This window comes from Thunnus thynnus, chromosome 12, assembly GCF_963924715.1.
Source record: "Thunnus thynnus chromosome 12, fThuThy2.1, whole genome shotgun sequence".
Lineage (NCBI taxonomy): Eukaryota > Metazoa > Chordata > Actinopteri > Scombriformes > Scombridae > Thunnus > Thunnus thynnus.
Window position 1 is genome coordinate 3,988,316 of NC_089528.1, and position 23,432 is coordinate 4,011,747.

At 39.2% G+C, this 23,432-nt stretch overlaps 2 protein-coding genes across 6 annotated transcripts in view; one reads left to right on the forward strand and one right to left on the reverse strand.

The window, feature by feature from the left end:
* LOC137193618 (dynein axonemal intermediate chain 4-like) overlaps positions 1 to 10,297 on the reverse strand; it is an 11,459-nt gene extending 1,162 nt beyond the window's left edge. The window contains exons 1-16 of one of the 4 annotated variants that reach the window (XM_067604857.1): positions 8,684 to 10,295; positions 8,424 to 8,592; positions 7,453 to 7,616; positions 6,535 to 6,641; positions 6,089 to 6,245; positions 5,700 to 5,839; positions 4,984 to 5,148; positions 4,498 to 4,683; positions 4,143 to 4,297; positions 3,029 to 3,109; positions 2,761 to 2,915; positions 2,487 to 2,647; positions 2,239 to 2,363; positions 1,912 to 2,010; positions 301 to 527; positions 51 to 204 (exon numbers count right to left, since the gene is read on the reverse strand). In XM_067604857.1, coding sequence (XP_067460958.1) covers positions 51 to 204; positions 301 to 527; positions 1,912 to 2,010; positions 2,239 to 2,363; positions 2,487 to 2,647; positions 2,761 to 2,915; positions 3,029 to 3,109; positions 4,143 to 4,297; positions 4,498 to 4,683; positions 4,984 to 5,148; positions 5,700 to 5,839; positions 6,089 to 6,245; positions 6,535 to 6,641; positions 7,453 to 7,616; positions 8,424 to 8,592; positions 8,684 to 8,742 — 2,304 coding nt within the window. In that variant the 5' untranslated portion in view covers positions 8,743 to 10,295. Of the gene's footprint in view, positions 1 to 50; positions 205 to 300; positions 528 to 1,385; positions 1,590 to 1,911; positions 2,011 to 2,238; positions 2,364 to 2,486; positions 2,648 to 2,760; positions 2,916 to 3,028; positions 3,110 to 4,142; positions 4,298 to 4,497; positions 4,684 to 4,983; positions 5,149 to 5,699; positions 5,840 to 6,088; positions 6,246 to 6,534; positions 6,642 to 7,452; positions 7,617 to 8,423; positions 8,593 to 8,683 lie in introns of those variants that run through there. The other 3 variants (XR_010930862.1, XR_010930861.1, XR_010930860.1) reach the window with 3 other exon arrangements.
* A 90-nt stretch (positions 10,298 to 10,387) lies between these two features.
* On the forward strand, positions 10,388 to 22,934 carry fam151a (family with sequence similarity 151 member A). 2 transcript variants are annotated; one of them, XM_067604866.1, is made up of 14 exons: positions 10,388 to 10,779; positions 11,857 to 12,048; positions 12,281 to 12,444; positions 14,658 to 14,807; positions 14,966 to 15,115; positions 15,216 to 15,378; positions 15,739 to 15,796; positions 16,848 to 16,937; positions 18,006 to 18,082; positions 18,534 to 18,670; positions 19,478 to 19,648; positions 20,387 to 20,493; positions 21,078 to 21,257; positions 22,208 to 22,934. In XM_067604866.1, the coding sequence occupies exons 2-14, from the start codon at positions 11,978 to 11,980 to the stop codon at positions 22,517 to 22,519; spliced, it is 1,830 nt and encodes a 609-aa protein (XP_067460967.1). In that variant the 5' UTR covers positions 10,388 to 10,779; positions 11,857 to 11,977; the 3' UTR covers positions 22,520 to 22,934. The 2 variants fall into 2 exon arrangements, with proteins under 2 accessions (XP_067460967.1, XP_067460966.1); XM_067604865.1 differs by having other exon boundaries at positions 10,388 to 12,048.
* The last annotated feature ends 498 nt before the right edge of the window (positions 22,935 to 23,432 follow it).

Here is a 23,432-nt window from a genome sequence, read left to right on the forward strand (position 1 = left end):
ACTCATCAGTTGTATTTTTGTCCAACTCGCCACCTGTTCCTCAGTTTTACCTGGCTGCTCTCTCCCAAACTTAGGTTCTTGAGCTGGTAGACGGTCACTTGTCCATCACTGTCCCCTACTAGGACACAGTTTGTCTGTGTGGCAAACAGCAGGGACTTCATCGTCACACCAGGGGTAGCAGGCTGCACAATAATCGGGTCTAGGCTGAAAGAGACGTGTATGAACATACAGGATGCATCAGAGAGACAAACAGGGTGAAGCTAAGTGAGTACAAAAGTCTCTCTCCTCAGTCTGACTCACATGCTTGAATTCAGATCCCAAATCTCCAGCTGTCCCTCATTAACAGCCCCGAATACTGTGGCCCACTTTGGGGACCACTTGATGTCACACACGGCTCTCTGGGCGGAGGCGAGACTTAACACGGGGCTAAAGTGATCCTGCTTCCACAGCTGAATGGTCCAGTCAGAGGAGCAGCTCAGGAACACATCAGGACTGAGTGGACACCATGCGAGGGAGTTGACAGGACACTGATAGGGAACGAGATCCGTGAATGTTACTTAGGGGTTGTCTGAGTGCTTAACAATGACCCACAGATCTTTAAAAAAAACAAGATTAGCAACAAGTAGTCACAGAATTACATGCAGAAGAAAGAGTAAAAAACTGAATGCAGAACATACAGTGAGATCTACAGCAGAATAAGTTTCCTTCTCAAGGCCATAAATGAATATTCCTAGAGCGAGGAGTGAGGATTTTTTAAAAACTTCATAATACAAGCATTTTGATTCCTGGAGAAGATATGGATGGATTAAGTAACTGGTGAAGAGATGAATTTTCAACTTATAATAGAAAATATGGAATGACTAAGCTCTACTGACTTCTACACTTATTTCTACTTATTAAAGCTCATCACTTCACTCTTAAAACTTCAGTAACTTGTTTTTGGCCACTTGGGGGCAGCAGAGCAAGCTGAAAACACAACCCTGACATATCATAGTCATTTAGAGTTGTGTTACTGGTCACATGATGATTCACCGATTCCCTCTCCATCAACTCCTGAGAAAAATATCTGGCTCTTTATCTGCTAAGTTTGCCGCTACATTCTCCAGCGAGTTGCCAACTTTGCCTGTCTGTCATTTGGTGCGAGGCAGGCAGTAGTGGACAGTTTAGTCTCTCAGGTCTATCCAAATAGAAGTAATATCTGAATAAATTATCAGCACATTATCCCACACCCACCTGCTCAGCTGTTGCTACTCCCCAATTATCTTCACCTGCTGCTCATTACCCCATCGGTACTATATATACCAGTCCTCTGTCATTCACTCCCTGCCAAATTGTCAATGTTGCTTCAGTGTACACTTGCTTTCCAGCCACCCTGTATGTATTACCTGTTCCTGCCTTCACCTGTGGTTTCCACCTTCTGTCAGTTTGTGACCTGCCTGCCTTGCCCCTTCAGACTTGTTTGCTTCTTTGGACTGTATTATGGATTTTGATTATTAAAGCCCCTTCTCATTCAACCTGTCTGCCTTGGTGTCTGCATTTGGGTCCTCCTCCTGTTTGCCCTGTATACACACCCATGAAGTACTGTTCTGCTGTCAACAGAAATAAAGTACAGTATATTATAACATCATGTGCTCATGGCATTCCTATGCATGTGCTAATAAAACGTGATACAAACAATACATGGACCTACTAATGAAAACATTTCTTTACAGTGCCATTAGTCAAAACTCTACACTTGCCTGTTAATCAGATCTTATCACCTAAGTAGAAAATGAGATATGAGCTTCTGCAGTCTACTCGGAATAATACACCTCAGGTTTCTGTGTTTTAAAGCAGCTGTATCAAAAGAATTAACATGATAGAATATCCAGTCATTCATCATGGTTGAAGGTTTTATACTAAAGGACTTACATAGTGTTTCCTGTAAGTCTCCAGAAACTGCTGACTGTTGTAACAGGAGCACTTGTGGATGAGACCTTCCCATGTACCAGCCAGATAGATACTGGAGTCCTGGAGAAACAGAGAAATGTAGAAGAGAAGTGTGATGCATGATAGCAATGATGCACTAATTTATGAAGTTAAATACAGAGAAACACAGGTAAGAGGAAAAAATGTCGGATGTCGGAGCAATTTCACCACCACAACCCTCCAACAGATATGTATTTCCACAATAATGGATGAGGAATCAAGCTCAGCTAAAACAAGCATATGGTAAACTCATTTATGTCATCAACTTACTGTTGGATGAAAGTCAAAACACAGACCAGGAGTCAGTGCTGACAGAATGCTTTCTGTATTCTTTTCTGTTTTGGTCCCTCCAGCCTTCTTCTTAGTATTATGAATCCTCTTGAGCTTCATCAGGTCTATGGCAAAAGATGTTTAAGTTGTTGGAAATTCTGCTTATTTCTTCATCTACTTCTTAATCAGCACATGTCTCAAACAGAAATGACATGGTTAAAACCACTGCCTGATGTAGAGCACAGTACCTGTGCATTCGAGGCCATTGTTGCAGACAAACCACTTGCTAATCCTGCCGTCTGCAGCCACAGAAAAGAGAGCTTCTACCTTTTCATCTCCTGTTAAGCTCAGTTCTTGTTGAGTCCACCTGAGCTGCCACACTGGACCCAAGTGTTTGTTGGGACACCCACTGTGTAGAGCCAAACACAAAGAAAGAAACAGCAACAACATGAGTAGCATCTGCTCGATTGTCAGTAAGTGATATACAGTAGGAGCCTCTGTGTCCACACACACAGTCCTCACCGGCTGCTAATGACACGTGTGTTCTTGTCTTGACTCTGCACACTGTAGATAGCAATGCTGCCATCTTGCATCCCAACAGCCAGCTGACTTGGGTTGTTGGCTGAGAAATCCACAGAAGTCACAGTATTGTCACAGTGGATGACACGCTCAGGCCACTGCAGAGGGGACACATGACAAAAACAAAAGCTCACTCAATATTTTGCATGAGGTAGCAGGGGGCACTGGAGGATGACATCCAAAAGTTTGGGAAAGTGAATAAAGGTCATACTGTGGGGTTTTTGAGGGACCAGCAGCAGACCAGTCCTGGTTTCTGTGAATCAGACTCACCATAGCCCACAGCCAGGAGGTCCTAGCAGAGAAGAGACGTTTCATTGAGGTGCAAACATTTCATGTTTGTAACTTTTTAAACTAATAAGAACTTAAAGTAATAGAAGCGTAAAAAGTAAATGGTTGCTCACTGTGTTGAAATAAAAGTGTCAACCAGGGTTAATACCCTTGCAATTCTGTTAGTTGTACATCAGACTATTTATATTGTATGCATGTGTCACCATAATTTCCATTTTTTAATTTAATAGTTATATTTGTTCATATTTTGAGAAATTCTCTGGAGGTGAACTTAATTACGTCTATGTTTCTCAAAGCATTATAAACAATGTTTAAAAAAATCAGCAGCAGTCTATCTTTCCAAACAATGTCTTTGTTACTGTCAGCTGTTTTCACAAGGACTATTTTCTGAAGGAAAGTAGTTCCAACGAAAGCTGCTGACTGCATGATTTAGCACAGTGGGACATTGTTTCTGGAAAGAGACATTACAGATAAGTTTTTCAGATATATTTAAATGCTTTGAGCACTGCAAATGAAACTTCTATTCACGTCTATTCTATTCTATTCTATTCACTTGTCCTTCAGCCACTACTGTGACCGGGTCACAGTACATACCTGCTATAACTGCTGTTATGGATGTTGATTACAACATTTTGTTAAATAAACTGCTTTCTGTGGGTTTTGATGCTTCTGCTTACAGCTGGTTCAAATCATATTTCTCTGTTAGAGTTAAAAATGTTTCTGCTGATGGTTTTAAATAAATCCCCCTAATAGTTGATAAAGGTGTCCCTCAAGGATCAGTATTAAGCCCCCTGCTATTTACTCTACATAAATTATATTTACTTGCACTGTAATGTCCATTTGTATACAGATGATACCATCTTGTATGCCATTGGGCCTACCACAAACCAGACCTTCTCCAGGTTATAGTCTGTTCTCAGGTCTGTCTTGCAAAAGAGATTTTCATCTCAATGAGACTTCCTGAATAAATAAAGCCTAAGTAAAAAAGACAAAAATGGCAGTAATTCAGGAGACAGCAGCAGGTGTGTCTGTGTTACCGGGTTCTTTGTGTTCCAGGCCATGCTGCTGACGCTGCGTCCTTTGCTAAGCTCACAGGTGAAAGTCCAGAGACGCTCCAGGGCAGGAGTCGGAGAGCTCTCTGTATCCTCCTGTCTACACCTCTCAGCCCCAGGCTTCATTGGACTGTCAGGATCTGACACAAACATTCATACATACTTATTTATTCAAAAGGTAGCAATTTATAAGACTGTGACAAATGATCTGACCTTGCACTAGGTTGGGAGGTAATATTTATGCATTGGGAGGTGCTGGCCAGTCAGCATCTGGATTCAACTGCATCATCACTTGTGCACGGCAACAATGCACGGCATGTGGGTGAAGAACTGACTTTACCTTCTAGTACAGGCAGCTGCCTGTAAGCAGCCAGCTTGGGTTGCAAGGTGTTTCCCAGGATGCTCCTCTCCATAACTAATAGACTATGCTGAAATTTCTCTGAGTGCATGATGAGCTGCAGGTCTGTCTCAGCATTTAAACTGTTCCCAAACACTTCCATGTCTTTCAGTGAGCTTGCAGCACTGCCTGAAGAAAAATATGAGAAAGTAATACATGCACATTAATCAATAATATCATTGAAAACCTATCCCAATGTTTTCTAATGATATCTGAATCACATCAAACCCTTCTCTCTATACCTTAGTTGTGTCAGAAAAGTCACTCGCAGTGACTGTAAAAAAAGAGGCTTGAAAATACAGTTAATTTATTTACATATTGTTGACTTGTCCACCACAGAGAAAAGAGTATTTTTGGTTATTCGCACTGGAATTACACGCAACAAAACCCAGACTGAAGCAGCGCACCCTCAGTGTGCTTCATTGTTACCTGTGCTGGTGGTGCTGCCCACTGACAGGCTCCTCTCTGCACCTCTGCTGGTGTCCATCACAGCCTCTGGATACTCAGCCTTCTCTGGTTCAGGGCTACACACTGTTTTATCCTGCTCAGAGCTGCATGAAGTATCATACATGTCCCAGGTGGTAACAGTGGTGGCTGTGGACATGGAAACATTTGAAAAGATCATCCACTTGAAAAACTGAACACTGAACAGGATTGGTTCAATTTAGATAGCAAAGTCCTCCACTGTTTAGATGTGTAAGTCCCAGTACTTATTTTTAGATGAGTAAGTCAGTACTCATTTGGACAGCTGAAGCTTCATATATACATATATATATATATATATATATATATATATATATAGCTTTGCATAAACTTTTAATTACATTTTTGCACAGTAGGAGGACTGTGGATTTTGTTCCCCATCACTTACATTGTAAGTGCATTATGAACGGATCTTCTAATGGTCAGTATGAACAGGAGGAATGATTACAGCAAGAAAAACATGTTTCATTGTTCATATGGGCTCCTGACTTGAAAAAATGTGAACCGTCCTTTAAATTCATCAGGTGGCCAAAAACACAAGTCCAAATGAGTGCCAACCTTGCTCTGTGTTTGCAGGATTATCTACCTGTCACCCACTTTAATGGATTTGTATAAATCATCACTTAATTTAATACTAGACAAAGAGAGCAATTAAGCCTAACCTGCATCCACCATGACCATGCTGTCACTCGGGACTTGTTTGTTTTTAGTCACTGCATTCAATGTCTGCATTGCTCGATCAGTATACTTATCATTGCCCATTCTGTTCTTGCAAACCTTGGCATACTGATTGTTTCGCTCTCTGTAAAAACAAGAGGAAGATGACAACAGCTTGTTACAACCAAAAAAGCGTATACATTTTTCAGTTATTGATAAATAAATTCACTTCTATTTTACAGTATGCGTGTCCCAGGGCAGTTCCACAGAGCAAGACATGTCAGAGTGGTGAGTCTTTTCCAGGGTAAATCTTGGATTAGCCCTACTCAAAGTTGACAGATTTCAGATCTTGTCAAACAGTTAAGAAAACCAGGAAGTAGAGGACGTCACTCACATGATAGCTTCTGCGTTATCAGCATCCACTGAAACAAAGGTGCTGGGTATGTCCAGCAGTGAAATGCTGTCTGTCTCAGAGATGTAGACATCTATGACCGCTTTTAACATGTTATCTGTCACCTGTTCTTTCACACTGTTTCTTTTCCGATGCAAATCTGGCAGGGAACAAACATGACACAAAAATAAACTTTTACCACTTACCACAATAGATATGTTACAGCTATCTGTTAGAGAGAACTGTGAATAAATCATAATAAAATTTATTTGTAACTGTATTTAGCTTCATTTAGTTTACTTTCACTTGTGGCCATGTATATCCAGGAAATATTAGGTCAAAACAATGAATATAGTAATTAAAAGGAATAAACAGTAGAACAAACACACCAATGATGCCCTATATATTTAAAATGAAAGAATAAAAAAACATATAGTATTGTAATGAACCTGGGAAGTTGATGGGTATGTCCCGTTTGGAAAACGTATCCTCAATCTCCTCATTTACTGACTCTATGGTAGACTGGCTGGATATTCTGCTGCTACCTAATATTGACCTGGAAAACAACGTAAAGAGTACATTTTTACACAGTGAAAATGTGTGGCAACATTTGCCCAAATGGCCTATACAAGAAATAAAAACAGTTATTATAAATGATACAATACCTCACAAAACATAGGTCTACAAATCATATTTAAGCATATTAAGATAAAATACTAACACTTTAAGTTGGCATTTATTAGTATATAAACAATTAATAAATGGTTAATAACACGCTAGAAAGTAAGTTGTAGGCTTACATAAGGACATTGTTAAGTGTTTATTAATGTACTTTATTTGTCAACAATTGTAACTTCTCTGAAGAGATTTTATATTGTATCAACTGTGTTTTACCATATTCTCATTAATACAGCAGCCTCCACTTATGGGTGCTAACACAAGGATTTATAGTTGTTGACAAATACATTAATAAACACATATCTGCTAACAACTACATTATAGTGTGTTATAAACTATTATTAAACTGTTTGTATACTGCTTATAAATGCTAAATAGGGAACTGTAGGTAAAGTATTACCGATAAAATTATTATTTTCCTGCCAACCATCATATCTTATCAATAAATGATACATTCAACTAGAATAGGTGATTTCATTTACTTATTATTTTATATTTGTATTTTTAAATTAGACTGTATATCATATGTGCAACAAACCAGCTGTTGGTGTTTTTCCATTTTCCTAAATTCAAGTGATGTTGTGTGTTAAGTAATGAGGTGCTGGATCCACACCCTGCCATCTTACATCATCTCCAGCTGTTTGACCATCAGCTCAGCTGCTGTAGAGTGTCAGCATGTGCTGAGGTACCTGGAGAACGGCATACTGAAGCTCCCACTGGTTGTTGTCTGCTCTGATGTTGATCCAGCAGAGATCTCATCTAGAAAGAACCTGCCGGCTTTGGCCTGCAGGGCTCCTGCCTCCGCCTGGTACAGTGGCTGAGGAGTGACGTCATTGTCCTCTTCATCAAACACCTGCAGCAAGAACAATTAGCTGCCACTAGCTAGCTGCAAGGTTACTGCTGCTAAAGGCCAGTGGTGGAAAGTAACTAAATACATTTACTTAAGTACAGTTTTGAGGTACTTTGCTTGAGTATTTCCATGTGATGCTACTTTATACTTCCACTCCACTACATTTCAGAGGGAAATATTGTACTTTCTACTCCACTACATTTATTTGACAGCTTTAGTTACTTTCAGATGAAGATTTGACACAATGGATAATATAACAAGCTTTTAAAATACAACACATTGTTAAAGATGAAACTAGTGGTTTCCAACCTTTTTGGCTTTGGACGTCTTACAAAAAGCAGTGTGTAGTCGGGGTCACATTTCACATGTCTATGAGTTGTTAACAGCTCCACCAAATAGTGATTTTTCCCTCTAAGGTTCCTCTTTCCTCTCCCATTAATCATCTCACGACCCCTCAGATGTATCTGGTGACCCTTTGGAGGGGCCCGACCCCTAGATTGGGAACCATTGGACTAAACTAGCTAACTATATATAGAGTAGTTCAAACTAGCTCCACCTCCAGCAGCTACAACAGTAACATGCTTCTCTAACACTGATGCTTCAGTATTAATAATCCAATGATAATAATATATCAGTCAGAGGAACCAAACCACTACTTTTATTGCAATACTTTAACTACATCAATACTGTATTGGTACTTTTACTTAAGTAAATGATCTGAATACTTCTTCCACCACTGCTAAAGGTACAGTGCGAACAGGACTAATATAAATACATATATAAATATGTGTTAAGCCTGCTGTAAGTTACCCGAACAGCTTGTCTCGGGGTTTGAACGGTGCTCTTCTCCAGGACTTTGCTTCCTCCCAGGAGGCTGAAACTTCTCCTGCTCGGGGAAGCGACGGCGCTGGCCGAGAGTCTTGTACTCTGGGTGACTCCATGTATGGCCGACACTGAAGTATTTATTGTTCGAGAGGAACTGGGACACAACGAAATAAATATTAACACAAGAATTAGCACGGTTACCGTTTCTTTGACCATGTTGACTTGCTGTGAAAATGTCAACTTACGGCTTCAGAAGCAGAGTACGTCTCTTCTGTCTTTCTTCTTTTGCCACCGCTGTAGACATCTTTGTAGTATTGTCGCCATAGCAACGTGACGCTCCGCGCCCTTGCTGGAGTGACGTGTAACGACCAGCAAGGTCCAACCATGGGTCCGTTACTATGGTCCGTTATTGCAGGATTTTTCATTGGGGGGGCGTTAGCCAACAGTGGAAATGCACTCCTATATATATTTATTATTTTTTCCCACTGCAGCTCTCCACTCTCCACCAACCGCCTCACTGTAATTGAATCATGGATGCAAGCCAACTTCAAACTAAACTGTGATAAATCTGACATAATCAAACCAACCTTCTCTATTATTATTACCCGTTCTTTTAATTCATTTAAGAAGAAAAGGGGGAAAAAAATGGCATACACACACCATTTCTGTTAGACTGCCATATTTGTGTTTGTGAAGAAAAGCTGTTGGTCAAAAAGGCTAAAGTTGAGGGATTAAAACAGTGTTAGAGTTCATACATTAAAATTTCCTTTCTGGAAGGTTAGTTAACTTCAGCACCATGCACTGTTAAAACAGCACAGTGCAACCATTGGTTTTAATGCCTTTCCTCATGTGTGTGGAGGAAAGTGACAGAGTTTAACGTGTGATAAAGTTTTATAGCATATCTTGAATCAAAGTGACATTTATATTGTCTTCATGTAACCTGATCCAAGATTAGTAGGCTACTAATGATTTTATGATTATGGCCTCATGTGTTTACTTTGCTCAGCTGTAGGAATATATATGATATAATACGACATTAATGTTTTCTATCCTGATAAGTGGTGTTTGGATTGCAATAAATAATTTCGGTTCGAGAAGTTAATGTGTGTCTCAGCTGCAGTAAATAAATAATGGACTGATGACTGGAAATGAAAATTAAACTGTCCAAAGTAGTTCCAGAAGTAATCTGAAAGATCTCATGTTCTCAGATTCATGATTACATCCATTTTCAAGAAAAATTTCACACAATTTTCAACTTCCCCAAAATGCAGTTTGACTCTATTGTTGATGTTAAAATTCACAACAAGGGAGTTGTCTCTATGTTACATGACCTATGTATCGATTCTGTGTTGATGATTGCTTGTGGAGGATTGATGAAGCTGATATTATGTCTGTTATTTCTTGGTGTTGATTTAGTCCTTAGCCAAACCAAACCAGTAAAACTGGCACTAGGCCAAATCTAATCACAACTATAGGGCACTTTACCCATTTTCAGTATCAGTACATCAATTCATGAGGAAAACACAAGAATGTACATCAATGAACACTGAAGTTTGTCCTGTCGTAGCCTTAAATAAGCCAAATTTACATCCTTGGATTTCACCTCATAAGTCTTTGATACTTGTGTGTGTGTGTGTGTGTGTGTGTGTGTAATATCTTATATCAATGCTTCCCCCTCTCCCCCCACTACCTGCCTCTCGCCTGAAGTAGGGGGCTGAGGGGGCGGCCGCCCAAGGGCCCACGCTCAGGAGGGGCCCGCTGGGGAAGTAGTGCTCGACCCCGTGGGAGCAGCAGGAATAGGAGAATTTAACTCTCTCAGCTTCTTCTCTTCATTCTCTATGGTAGTTCTTATCACTATGGGTGTAATCCCCCCTCCCACCACAATGTGGATTGCAATGGCAGAGGGGCGCTGTCCGTATTTGTGCTCGTTAACTCTGCGGGAAGTAAAGACCGCAGAAGCAGCGATAAAATGTTTATGACTAACTTCGCTGAAAACTTTATCCAAAATATGAGCTATTCGCGTCTTTTTATGTTTATGGTGAATGAAACTTGCCAGACAAAGTTTCAGCCTTCTGAAGCTCAGTAAGAGTTATTTGCGTTCGTGTGTGGATGAGGCCAAACTATCCAACCTCACTTTGCTGTGTATTGAGTGGGACATAAACACTAATAAGGACTAAGTGGTTGGCAGGTTTGCCACCATGAAGGAGAGGAGGATGAAGTTTTAAAAAGTTTGTTTAACTGTTCGGATTATTTTGTTCCATGGAGGACGGAGAAATACACAAATGGACTAACGTTACACTAAACTACAGCAGTCTAGGCATCCAAGCAAGGACAACAACTGGCGAGTGAAACATCCATGATTAGTCTTCATTATTTATAAGTTCGTTATGAAGAAATCAGTCATAATGTTAGATTAATCTGTTGTTTAACTCTATGTTTACTACATCCCAGCACCTGTCTGTGTCACTGCCTGTGGTGTTGTAGACTGTCTGCTTTGTATTTGAATAGGCCTTGTAGTATTGGAGACCGCTGTGTCTATTTTATGTTTATGTTATTCCCGTGTTAGAAAGACATTATATGGAGACAGAGCACCTGGCTTGTTGCTGTCTGTTGGTGGTGGTGCTGAACTGTTCGTCGGTCGGTGTAGTAAAGCACCACATGCTGCCCTCAGTGCTGAAACATTTGACCGCGGCTGGCAACCTGTTTTCCTGTTTGTTCTTCAGAACAAGCTTGTCTCAAAGTGGCTTCACTGTATGTTACCTGAGACATAGGCTTGCATGGCTCAATAACAATTTGTGATTATTAATAGGATATATCAGCTATTTTACAGTAGCGAATTTTAAAATGACTGTTTTAGAAAGGCCCCTTGAGAATGTTTCACCCCTCTGTTCTGAGAGTCTAGCTCCGTCCCTGAATGAGGCATAATGGAAAGTAAGAGACAACATGAATCTCTGAAAAAAAGCTGAAAAACAGAAGAAGAGAAAACTGGGCCCCCATGACCAATTATGCTTAGGGCCTCCAAATGGTTAGCAGCAGCCCCGCTTCCTAACCTGTTTGCCTCATGCATTTACAAAAGAAAGTGATTTTCTGATTACAGGTCAAATTTGTCTAAAGTTTAGAGGAAAAATCAGGAGAAAACATTTTTTGTGTATCACTTGTGTAGCAGAACTGTAGTTTTTCTCTCTATCTGTCTTTTGACCCTAGATGGGCCCCAACTGCTGACTTCTAATGTGATCCATAAGTGAAAAAACATACTTATTGTCCCTCCACTAAACACGTTTGTTTATTAAAGGACACTGCTCTCACTGTTTCTCCCAAGTTCACCTTTAACCATAAAACAGAGCTCTGAGGGAAGAGTGGAGTATGAAGAGAGCATGTGCACCTTATCAGTGAAATCACTGTGATCTCTGCTCTTTAGATACGGCTCATATAAATGGAGAGATACGTCCATATCTGTCTCTCAGTCTCTGTACGTCGAGCTCTTTACAAAGACTACGTTTTTTAACTCAGCGGACGGTTTAAAGACCAGGTGGAAGAGGATGGAGGAAAGAGAGGAAAGCCAGAGAGAGGAAGAGACTGGGAAAGGCACAGAAGAAGAAGGGCAACACAGGTCAGTGACAAACACATGAATGGAAATATTTGTCAAGCTGCACATACAAAGCAAGATAGGTGAGCTCCTCACATTCCTTTCATAACAGGTGGTGTGTGTTGTGTCCTTGAGCATAATACCACCTAAAGATACCACAGTATATCACTTCTTAAATGATAACTGTTGTTTATATAATTACACAGATTGATGAGTGATCAGTTGTTCTACCGTATGTTTGACTGTGTTCCTACAGGATCAAGCAGCAGCCTGACCCAGAGGGTTTCCACTCAGGCAGGAAGAGACAGCAACACCTTTATCTAGGCTGTTTGACAAAACAACACCTGATAAGGATATCTGTGGCTGTCGGATTGCTGATAATCATTACTGTCACCGCCATATTGCTCACCAAAAAGTCAGGTACCTCATATTAATGTAACATTATAAACATATAAACTACATAAACATTTTCTAGAAATCACTACAAAGCATTTCCAAAGCTTATTTTAAAACATAGAATAAAGGTAATAATACTGTGTACCTGACCAGCAGGAGTAGTAAAAGAAGAGTAACATGTACAAAGTTCCACAAATATTTAAAAATGAGTAACTATCTACTTTTTACAGCAGATATTTTAACGTGTCATAGCAGGAAAAGCTCAGGTGTTACAAATAATGTTAATGACATAGCAGGACCCTGAAACTGAAACAGCTAAATGGAATTCAGCCATGAGTCCATCATTTTTTTATTTGTCTCTCTGCTTTTCCTACTGTCACATGCCAAAACATCTTGTGTGAAAAAAGTCCTATCATTGTCTTAACAGCCAAAAAGGCTCAAGCTGCTATTACTGGTTACAGTCATGGCACTTTTAGAGGGAGAGAGAAGTCGTATGACTTTGACTCCCTCTGTTTTCTGTCCCACTGTGATAAATCTGAGTCTTTGTTCTCACTGGAGCTGAGTCTCTGCAGGAGAACGGATCAACAGTCTGTACAAACCTGAAACATCAACTTCCTTATCTGAGATTGCCAAAATTCTCTGTCTGTCTCAGAATAATAACTATTATATTCTTTTTTATGAAGGGAAAAAGGTAAAAAGGTGTTGTTGTTCAGTCTGTATGTCTGTCTGGGTTTGGTAAATCATATAATAAACCCAGTCTTAAATCTAATTTCTGAGATTTCTCTGAAGTGTGATACAAGATTTGTGGCTTTACAAAGTGCATCGAAACATAGTGGACACAGGCTAAAACTGCTGCTGTCTTACATCACTTAAGATCATTATAATGCATTTATCCAAAGCTGTGTTTGAGTAGGGCGGTCAAAGTTCTCGCAGTAACACACACTGTTAATCTTAATGTGATGATGCATCATATATTCATATATTCATCACTAGGCAACAGTCCTGCTGTAGTGCACAGCAGGACTTCACTTTGCCACAGTACCTTTAAAGCCTCTGAAAACTTAGTTTAGTATTTCTCTGTAACATTAAATACTCATGACTAGATCATGAACAATTAAAGTCAGGAAAGTTCAGGAAAAAAATATCCTAAGGTGTTATTAATTATGAGTTTAACACTCAGAATTCATTTGATCTGCTTCATCAGGACTGTGTGTGTGTGGCTTTGTCAGATTTGATTGACAGTGGGTTGGCTGCATAAGCAACAACCCCACAACTATCATCACATTTTGATTCAAATGTTGCTAACGTATGTTACATCACTTTTTCCATGAGCCTCACTCACTTCAATCCAGCAAGAAGAAACTAACTAACTAGCTAAACTAGCTGATTTGGTTGCAAAGCCCAATGATAAATATCCATCACTGTCTGTGCTCAATGAACAACATTATACCAACTCACTGCTCACAGTCAAGTTTCAACACATCAGTGGTGTGATGGGAGAAAATCTAAGGATTCTGGGCACTGTTGGGCACCTTGACAACATCAAGGAGTGTATCTTTAACAAGGCTATAGAGACAGACAGAAAGAAAACTATACTCTGCCGTTGATTCTTGTTTTAGGAATATGTCATTTCAAGTGGTTCTCAGTAAATACGTATGTATGTAAGAAAATTTAATAGGACTGAAATGTACCTGTTAATTACAGTTTTAAAATCCACCATCTGAAATTGTTTTAAATTGTTTTTTTAAATTCTTGCCAAAAGTTAACTCATTTGTGTCACTCATTTTAACTTTTCTTTTTAACTTTTTCTTCTTCACACTGATCTGTGCACAGTGAAACTTTCCTCCCACAGCAGATGAATGTGAAAACAGCCTTCTAGTGTCAAACTTTGCACATAAATCATTCTGCACAGTGAAGCTCAAACATCCAACTGAAAGAACAAGAAGAAAAACACATTTCTAAGTGAAGGGAACAAATCTTGAACAAATCTCACAAAAAATATAATTGTACATCTAACACAATAAGAAAAATGGAGGGGGATTACTTGAAACATATCTAATAAATGACTAATAAATTGATCGTTAGATCTATGCATTGTATTGCCCACAATACATTAGAATGTGATGTATGTAAAAGTATATCTGATTCTGTATGAATGACCTTAAGTCTTGACATGAATGTTTTTACAATCCTGTATAGACTCATGTGTACCTGCATTTGTCTTGCTGTCCAATCAGGTTCTCCAACTCCTCTCCCCTCATTTTCTACTGGTGGAGACATGCTGGACTTCCTGGTGCAGTCGGGTGACATCAGCAAGCCTGACGGTCTGTTGGCTACCTGGTTTCACAGAGCCAACGGCAAGGAGGAAATGAACAAAGCTCTCGCAAGTAAACACACAAATACACACACACACACACACACACACACACACAGACACAAAATATGATTCTTCACTTAGGGTGTTGTTTGTCCTTGGAGCTCAGATGTGCTGAGGATGAACTTACTGATGTTAATATGACAACATATCCTTCTCCCGACCCTTCAGGTGATGTCATGATCTTGGAGGCTGATGTCACTCTGGAAGGTTATGGAACACCCAATGAGAAGCCAATCCCTATCATGGCCCACCCTCCTAATGTCTATAGTGACAACACTCTGGACCAATGGTTGGATGCAGTGCTGGCCTCTAGAAAAGGTTCTGGGCTTTGACTGAACTGTAGTAGAACAGAACTGACCATTCAATTTGACTTTAGATTCACAGATTAGAATAAAGAAATCTCTACATCTTTCTGCAGGCATTAAGTTGGATTTTAAGTCTCTGGCATCAGTGGGTTTGTCATTGGACCTGCTTAGTCAAAAGAACAGTAGTAGAGGGATAAACAGGCCTGTCTGGCTTAATGCAGACATTCTCCGAGGTCCCAACGTACCAGCCTTCGTGCCTCCAGTCAATGGAACCAGGTAAGAAAGCCTGATTTTTATGTATTTATTTGTCCATCAGTGCCTTCTCAAGCTTGCATTATGCAAGTATTAAGTAAATTATTGATCAGAAAAATCAAATCAGAAACACTCCCTCAACAAAGATGGATTTACATTAGATTTAGGTCAGGAGATACACTGATAGTTTACATTGGGAGGTCTGGAAAATGCAGCAGCAAATAATAGGATATAATAAAAAATGTAGAATTTAAAGAAATGTTAGTGAATTGTAATGTACATATCTATACAGGACAAACAACATTATAGTTTCATTAACTCACGGCTCCATAATAACAGACTGTACATTCCTCTACTCTCTTTCCCTCCTTCCTCCTTTTACAGATTTCTGCAGTTGATTCAGGAGAAGTTTCCAGATGTGACTTTGTCTCCTGGATGGATGGTATTACATGTTCACAGCCTGATTAGGAATCACAGTGTCGTACTTGTATAACAGGGTGTAGTGATGGTAATGTCAGTCAGCTGGTCAGTTGATATATGGATGCAACACCTCGGTCCAAAGCTAAGGCCAAAGACAGATATGTAGCTAGTATTTAGAAATAGTGAGGTCCTGAGTGCTACATTCATCTACTCTGGATAAGAAATGTTTTCTGCCTGAATTGGTCTGAAACAAGTTTATGAGTCCACTGCCATATTAGCTGCTCTGCTTGCTTGGAGCAGTGCTTTGAGCTAAATGTTAAAATGAGCATGCTAATATTCTCACAATGACAATGCTAACATGCTGGTGTTTAGCAGGTACAATTTTTGCCATGTTAACCATCTTAGTTTAGCGTGTTAGCATGCTAACATTTACTAATTAGCACTAAACACAAAGCAGCTAAGACTGACAAGAATGTAGTTCTGCATGTATTTGGTGATGAATCAAATTACTGGACAAATTGCAATTTTGACCAGATGATGGCGCTAGATGAAAAGTAAAGGGATCACCAAAGTTATTAGAATTTATCCTTTTGCCACCATAGATATCTGTACCAAATGTCATGGCAATCCACCCAATAGTTAAGATTAGTCAAGATATTCGCTAAAACCTCAAAATATCAATGTCATGTTTGTGCAAGAAAAAAGTCAGAAGATAACCAATGTCAGTAAGATTCATAAAAATCATGTAATGTAATTTGCTGAGAAAAACCATAAGAATGAAGCCTGTATATTTTCATCAGTCCATCTAGCATCACCCAGTGAACTTTAATGCTCACTAGAGGACAAATCACTTTTAAATAGTTAACAACATGGTCTTCCCTTTTGAGTCCAAGCTTTACATTTTAATGCCTCACTAGTGGTAACTTAAGGGCCTATGAATAGCAAAGTCATCCCTTCATTTTTCCAGCAATTGTTCTTTTCTAGTGCATAATAATCAGCCTCATATTGCTGCTATTGTGGCTTTTTGTCTGAATGATTGTACTGTACACCTTATGCTACACTGTTTCTGACAGGTTGCCTATGTTCCTCCGATTTTAATTGCAACCTACACCAGGTCCATGATGGAGGACATGTATGACATGATCAAAGATGTCCCGCAAAAGGTAAGCATCAAAAACATGCCAAAACATCAGTAGGAGAGAAGATAATCCAGTATTATTAACTATCAAACAGCTTGAAAATGATGCCGGTCAGATCAGAAAGTGGTACAGCAGGATTCATTCAAACTGTCCTGCTGGAAGCTTGATGTGGTGGCTACTAGCTCTATCACTAACAATTTGTTAACACAGTTCATTCAAGTATTTGTTTGAACTGCTCTCTCACATGTAACTGCAATATCTGCAAAATCATATCCCTACTGTGGAGACGCTATAGTCCGGCAGAACAGGGTCATTTGTAAAACTGACTAAAGTGTCACAGCTAAAATGACAGATGATTGATATATTGAAGAACTTTGAAGTGAAGTTTGATATATTACCATGAACAAACAAGACTATCAACATAAAGACTGGAAACCTCTAATGACATCTGTGCTGCATTTTGTGTCATGATCTACCAGATACACTGTAGCAGGAAATCTGATGAATGTGTTTACAACAGGAAACAGAAGGAGGGCGCTACAGTGACAGATACTTAAAGGGATAAATGTCTGAGGAAAAAATCACTTAAAGCAATCGTTATCCTCTTCAGTAACGTCAAACAGGTAGTGTGATACAGGCAGAAGTCACCTTTCATAACACTGGAAGAGGAACTCTGTTGTCTACCTACTTATGTACAGCCCCTGTTGCTAAAAACTTATTTTTAACCAGGAAACTTAAAAAATCATGAATTTACTTTGTAGACACTGGCTGATGCTACTTATATTTCTATGTGTGTCATTAAGTATTTTTTAAATTTCCCTGGCAATCCTCTGCATGAGACAAGGCTGGATTATCAATTGGGCAGCTGTCTTAGAAGCCCAGACCCTCAGGGGAGGCACCATGTGGCAATTAGTTTGTAGCAGTTTGATTAATGACTGTTATGCACCACTTAAACACAATACAAACTGAAATGATAGGGGCCAAATTGCAATGCATATTACCTTGCCTTGAAGGCCGTCATCTTTATTTCAGTTTATATTGTGTGCTGCAGTTCCATTAATATATTCCATTAACATTGATTTGTCTCTTCAGGTGACATTCCCAGTCCAAGCCCTGCTGGTTCGCAGGGGCTGGCAGCACATCAGCTGGCTCCTCAGCCAGTCACCACGGTAACACAGTTTCCATCTGTATTGTGGCAATGACCGAAAATACAATCATTTATTTATGAAAATGACCCACTCCTTACTCTATCTATAAACAGGCCTTAAAGTGATCATTCACAGCATATCCATGCACAGCATAATTTGCTGTTTGCTATTTGCTCTGTCTCCACTTGATTAAAGCACATATCAGCTCATTAAAGCTCTCATATTTAATGTTCTAAACACTAACACATACAGTCTGGTATAGTTTTTTCCAGGGAAAAATTCTCTGGTTCACAAGTTGCTGAGCAATCTCAGAAAAGAGCATCAGCTGGTCTCAAACCATAGAAAACTCAATTCATTTACAGTATGTGACTGTGATTTTGTTCATTTTTTTGTGTTCATTTCCAGTAATAATCCACTGGATATGGCACTTTGGGACACTGAGTCTGTTTTGGTGTTGTGATTTTGTTTCCAGGTTCAGTCTGACATTGTGGCAGGGTCCAGATCACCCAAACATCAGCGACCTGCTGTTCATCCGTGACAACACCCACCCTGCCAGAGTCTACTATGATATATATGAACCAACGCTTTCAGAATTTAAAGAGATTGCAAGTAAGGAAGAACTGGGCAAAACATGCAAACATCAAGTCATGAAGATACCAGTCACCCAGTTTAGAACGAAAGTGGAGTTTAATGTGTAGAGCAGCATGTAAGAAACTGAAAACATCCAAACCAAGATTAAAAATATATCTTGTGTAGGCCGTTTTGCTTTGTCTCATCTACATTCTTAATAATAAATATAGAAATTAACAAATAATACATTTTAAAAAATATATGATACGTTTTTTTTATCTTTAACTTTTTGGTTATGTATAAGATACAAAGTGTCAAAAATGGAAAATGGAAAAATAATTCATGATTTAGTATTGGAGTTACTGAATACCTGCTGGAAAAAGGTTTATTAAAAATATTAAAACTATATTTGAGCTAAGATAAAAACAGAATACATGGCTGACACTAAAAAATGTAGTTAAAATAATCAATAAAAGGCACCACTGAATGACCCAACACTGCTGTGATAGTCAGTCAAATTGTGAATGAAAATTGTGGGAATGTCTTGAAATTTTAACAACGATAAAAGCTCTCACAAGGCCTTGACAGGGTGTCACTGGCTAGACTCACAGGAAATGTAATTTCTGAATGTAATATTATAAAGATTTACAGTTTTAAGATTTTACTACATGTCATTGTTCATAAAGAATATATCATCTACAACATCATCATTAGCTGCCATGTTGGTGATACACTAGTCAAAAGCGAAAAACAATTTTCATATTTTCATACAGATGACAAAGGTTACAGACAACTAGTTGCTGTGTACTGTATGTCCATTTACTTATGTATTGATCATGTTTACAGGACAGCAGGGCCGTCTGAGGAGATTCTATCCTGGAGGAGACCTGATGGACTTCCTCTATCACACCCACCACCCAGACTCTAACTTCCCATCTGCGGTCACACAACATGACAGCCTGGAAGTCCACTGGTTTACTGTCACTGATCAGGCCTCTCTACTGGCTCAACTTTCAGGTATTAAGATATCAAAAACAGCTTCTCCACACATTTCCTGGAACCCCTTGTTTATACACCATAAAGCTGTCACTAATAGTTTTTCTTCAGACATACAGACAGACAGTCATTCAGTTTCATTGTTGTCTGTACTCAGTTATTATTGAATTATTGAATTATTAACATTATGCTGTCTTGCAAAGCTGAACTGCATCATCACAGTATTTTCTCCATCAGCAGTTGCTCTACACATCAAAGTCATTGTGTGTAGGATTTTACAAATTTGTCACTTTAGTGCCATCTAGTGGCAGAATATAGAACGACACTGTGACACACAGCACTGCACAAACAAATCTACACAGTGGCTTTAAAAATGCAAAATAAGTCCAAAATTTTTTTTTTTTTTTTTTTTTTTTGCTTGGTAGTCACTGAAAAGACACTGAATTTTTATTAACCACAATCACAGTAATAAGATTTCCTTCGATTTAAAATAAATAAATAAATTCTCATGAGTTATACTATGGTCACAGCGCAGCTACTTTTTATAATGAGGTTGACACTGACTGAAGTGTATAGTTTGCTGTAAAGCTTGCACTGTGGTCTTTCTTCACTGCTTTAATGTGTTCAGTGAGGACGTCATGATAGTGTAAACCTGTGGACACTGTTGGTGTTTTGAACACACTCCATCACTGTGACAGCTACAAAGCATTAATCCTGTTCATCTTTACTGTCATGTTCATAACCAACATGCCTGTGCAGATGGTGCGGGTGGTATGTTGGTGCTTCGGGTGGGATCTGACACCGACCGACCTGGAGTCCCTCTGGTGGAAGGTTCAGGGAAGAGCTCAGAGCTCCTCACACTGCAGGTATATCAATACATACAGTATATCAAAGAAGGTTGTTGCTGGCAGAGCAAACACTTTTTTTACTTTCCTTAAAAAATGACATCATGATCCCTTCCTACAGCTGATTGTCGGAGCTCCCCACTCTGGGCTGTCACTAGTCTGTGCTTTAGATTTAAAATATGGTGGCTGTTCTGGAAATGTCAAACTGCAAATCTGTTTCTTAACCCATCTGAGGAAAGAAATGGGCCACAAAGCTGCTAAAATAATACTTTGTTTTATATCTACACCTCATTGTTTAAATATCGGTTCATGAGGTTTGGGAGATTTTAGAGGCGGCAAGTGACATTATTATCTGAACACTCCCTGTAATACAATGATTGGTCCACATGTCTGTTTGAGCTCAATTGATTCACAATGGATGTTTTCCGGATTTGAATCTCAAAGCAAAAACTTACCTAGTGTCTGGCTTTACAAGTCTATCATGTTATTAGTAGTTTTGTGCAGGTCTTATATTTTTATGTTGATCTCTTAAAAGGTTTCTGACTTCAACCCTAATAGTGAACATGAGGCTTAATAAGGCCTTATGTATGGTTTTGTGTGTGCAGGATGTCCTGCAGCTGCTTGAGCAGACAGCTGACGCCCCCTGGGGTCTTTACCTGCGGGTCAAGACTCAGCAACTTCTGGAAGCTTCTCTCCAACTGCTGCACTCAGCGTACAGCAGTGAGAAGCTCTACAGGCCAGTCTGGATCAGCATGGAGGGTTTACAGAGCGGTAACAACACAGATGTATGTACAGTACCTCCCTGCCCGACAGACTTGCTTCCACCTGTATGGCTTCTGATACAATAACCGCGATTCAATTTCTACTGATTTTATACCAGAAATATGTTAGTTTAACAGTGTAAAAGCTGTGTTAGCAACTTCTTAAGAAGTGTTTGACAGGTTTAATTAAAATCCTGTGACACAACACCGGTAAGGTTTCCCTGGTAGCACATTAGAAATAAGTATTAACAGAATCTTCACAATAAATCATACATACTTTCATAACAGCTAGAAATGTGTTTTGTTTTACAGTTATGAATGTTTTTCATCTGCCAGGCAGCCAATGGTTTTCACTCATTTCCATATTATGTGAAAATATAAAAGCAGACTCTTAAAATTTGTTTGAATTGTGTGATCCATCACAGTTTACATGACATCTGCATACATATACACTTTCTCATTCAAGTGAACAAGAAGGTGTAGCCCACCTAAACTAACTGTTTACTACTACTACTCCACTGACCACAAGCTAGTCTACAGGCTTTCAATATGGGCAGTCGTACACTTGATCAGCAGAGCACAATTAACTTTTGGTTGCTATACCTAGTTAGTTGTCTTCCTTTGAGGCTTCAGCACCCATCTATACATACTGTGTGTGAGGTTAATTCATTATGTGCTTTCTCAAAATATAGATATCTTCTCACATGACCAGAAAATGTGAGAATGATTAGCATTTTTGTGCCTGCACGATCTCCAACACTGCTGTTGGGTGTAGAGTTACACACATACTGTAGAATGCCAATCATCCTCTGATAGGTCAACATTTAGGTCTGAGAAGTATTATAGAAGTATTATCTTTACAGAGCTGTGATCCCTGATACATTTCAATAATTATTCTTGAATTTGTCTCTTTATGTGTTGTCATCTACATAGTGTAAATCCTCTGCTGTAACCTCCTCCTCTCTCTCTTTCAGAGGTTTGTGTCCACAGTAGAGAGTTTTTTCCCTTACGTCACCCTCGTCCTGACAGAGCAGAGCTGGCCCCCTCTGGTCCCAGAGACAGTGTCGGGCTTGTCTCAGAGGGTGGCTCTACATCTGAACACAGCAGCACTGCCAAAAGGAGAGGAGGAGCTTTACTCTCTGATGGACATGATGGACAGATATGACATCATAGTGGAGGAGGACGTGGGGAGCAGTGCTGAAGCTTTGTCACACTTGAAAGCTCTGATGATGCAGCAAAAAGAAAGAGTAAACAAAAACCTATATGTTATATCTAACAAATCATAACTGAGGATGGATATGAGCAACCTAGACTAAAAATACTCAAAAAGTGTCAAACAGATGTATTCACAATTAATGTGAATAGAAATATATCAGCGGTACTGCAATAACATTGCACATCATTCATTTTTACAGCCTGACAGATATACTGGAGGGCTACTATTATCAGCTGATATGGAGTAAAATATATTGTAAACAATGCAATAAAGAGTGCCTGATTTGCAAGACACTACTATACTTCTGAGTGACTTCTATAGTGGTGGTTGGTTAAATTAAATAAAAGGCAGGGTAACATTTATTAACATTTATAACCCTGGTTCTCTGAATGCCAGTGAAATGGGGGTTTATCCACACCTGACTCTGTAGGAGAAAAAACACTGTTGCAGAATATGTTCATGAATAAAACACCCTTCTTCCAGTACATGTCTACATGTCATGACTCTTTGACTGCCAAATTAGAAGCTGCCTTGCTAAATATATTAGCCTATAAATTGTTTTAGCTAATAGTGTGACTATCAGTTAGTTGGTTGGTCCAGAGTAAAATATCTTTACATCTACTTGATTGATTGGCACAAAATTTGATACAGACATTAATACTTCCCACACAATATGTCCTAATGACTGTGATGATCCCCTGACTTCTCTAGTGCCACCAGCATGTTGATGCTTTTGTTTCAGAGTGAACTATCTCAACGGCTTTTGGCTGGATTGCATCGAATTTTGGTACAGACATTCATGATCCTCACAGGATGAACTGCAATAACTTTGGTGTATAATAAAATCTCACCAGAGTTTTAACATGCTGACCCATTGAAAAACTATATGATAGTGCCACACACATCTCAGAACATAAGGCATTTACTTTCACCCAACCCTCTGGCCAATTTTTAGTTTTACTTCACCAACTCAATTATCACTT

Coding starts and splice junctions, on each gene's coding strand:
- fam151a (XM_067604865.1), top strand. CDS start 11,978: ATGGAGGAAAGAGAGGAAAGCCAGAGAGAGGAAGAGACTGGGAAAGGC. Junction 14,808..14,965: donor AATGAACAAAGCTCTCGCAA/GTAAACACACAA, acceptor CCGACCCTTCAG/GTGATGTCATGATCTTGGAG. Junction 18,671..19,477: donor AGAATTTAAAGAGATTGCAA/GTAAGGAAGAAC, acceptor TCATGTTTACAG/GACAGCAGGGCCGTCTGAGG.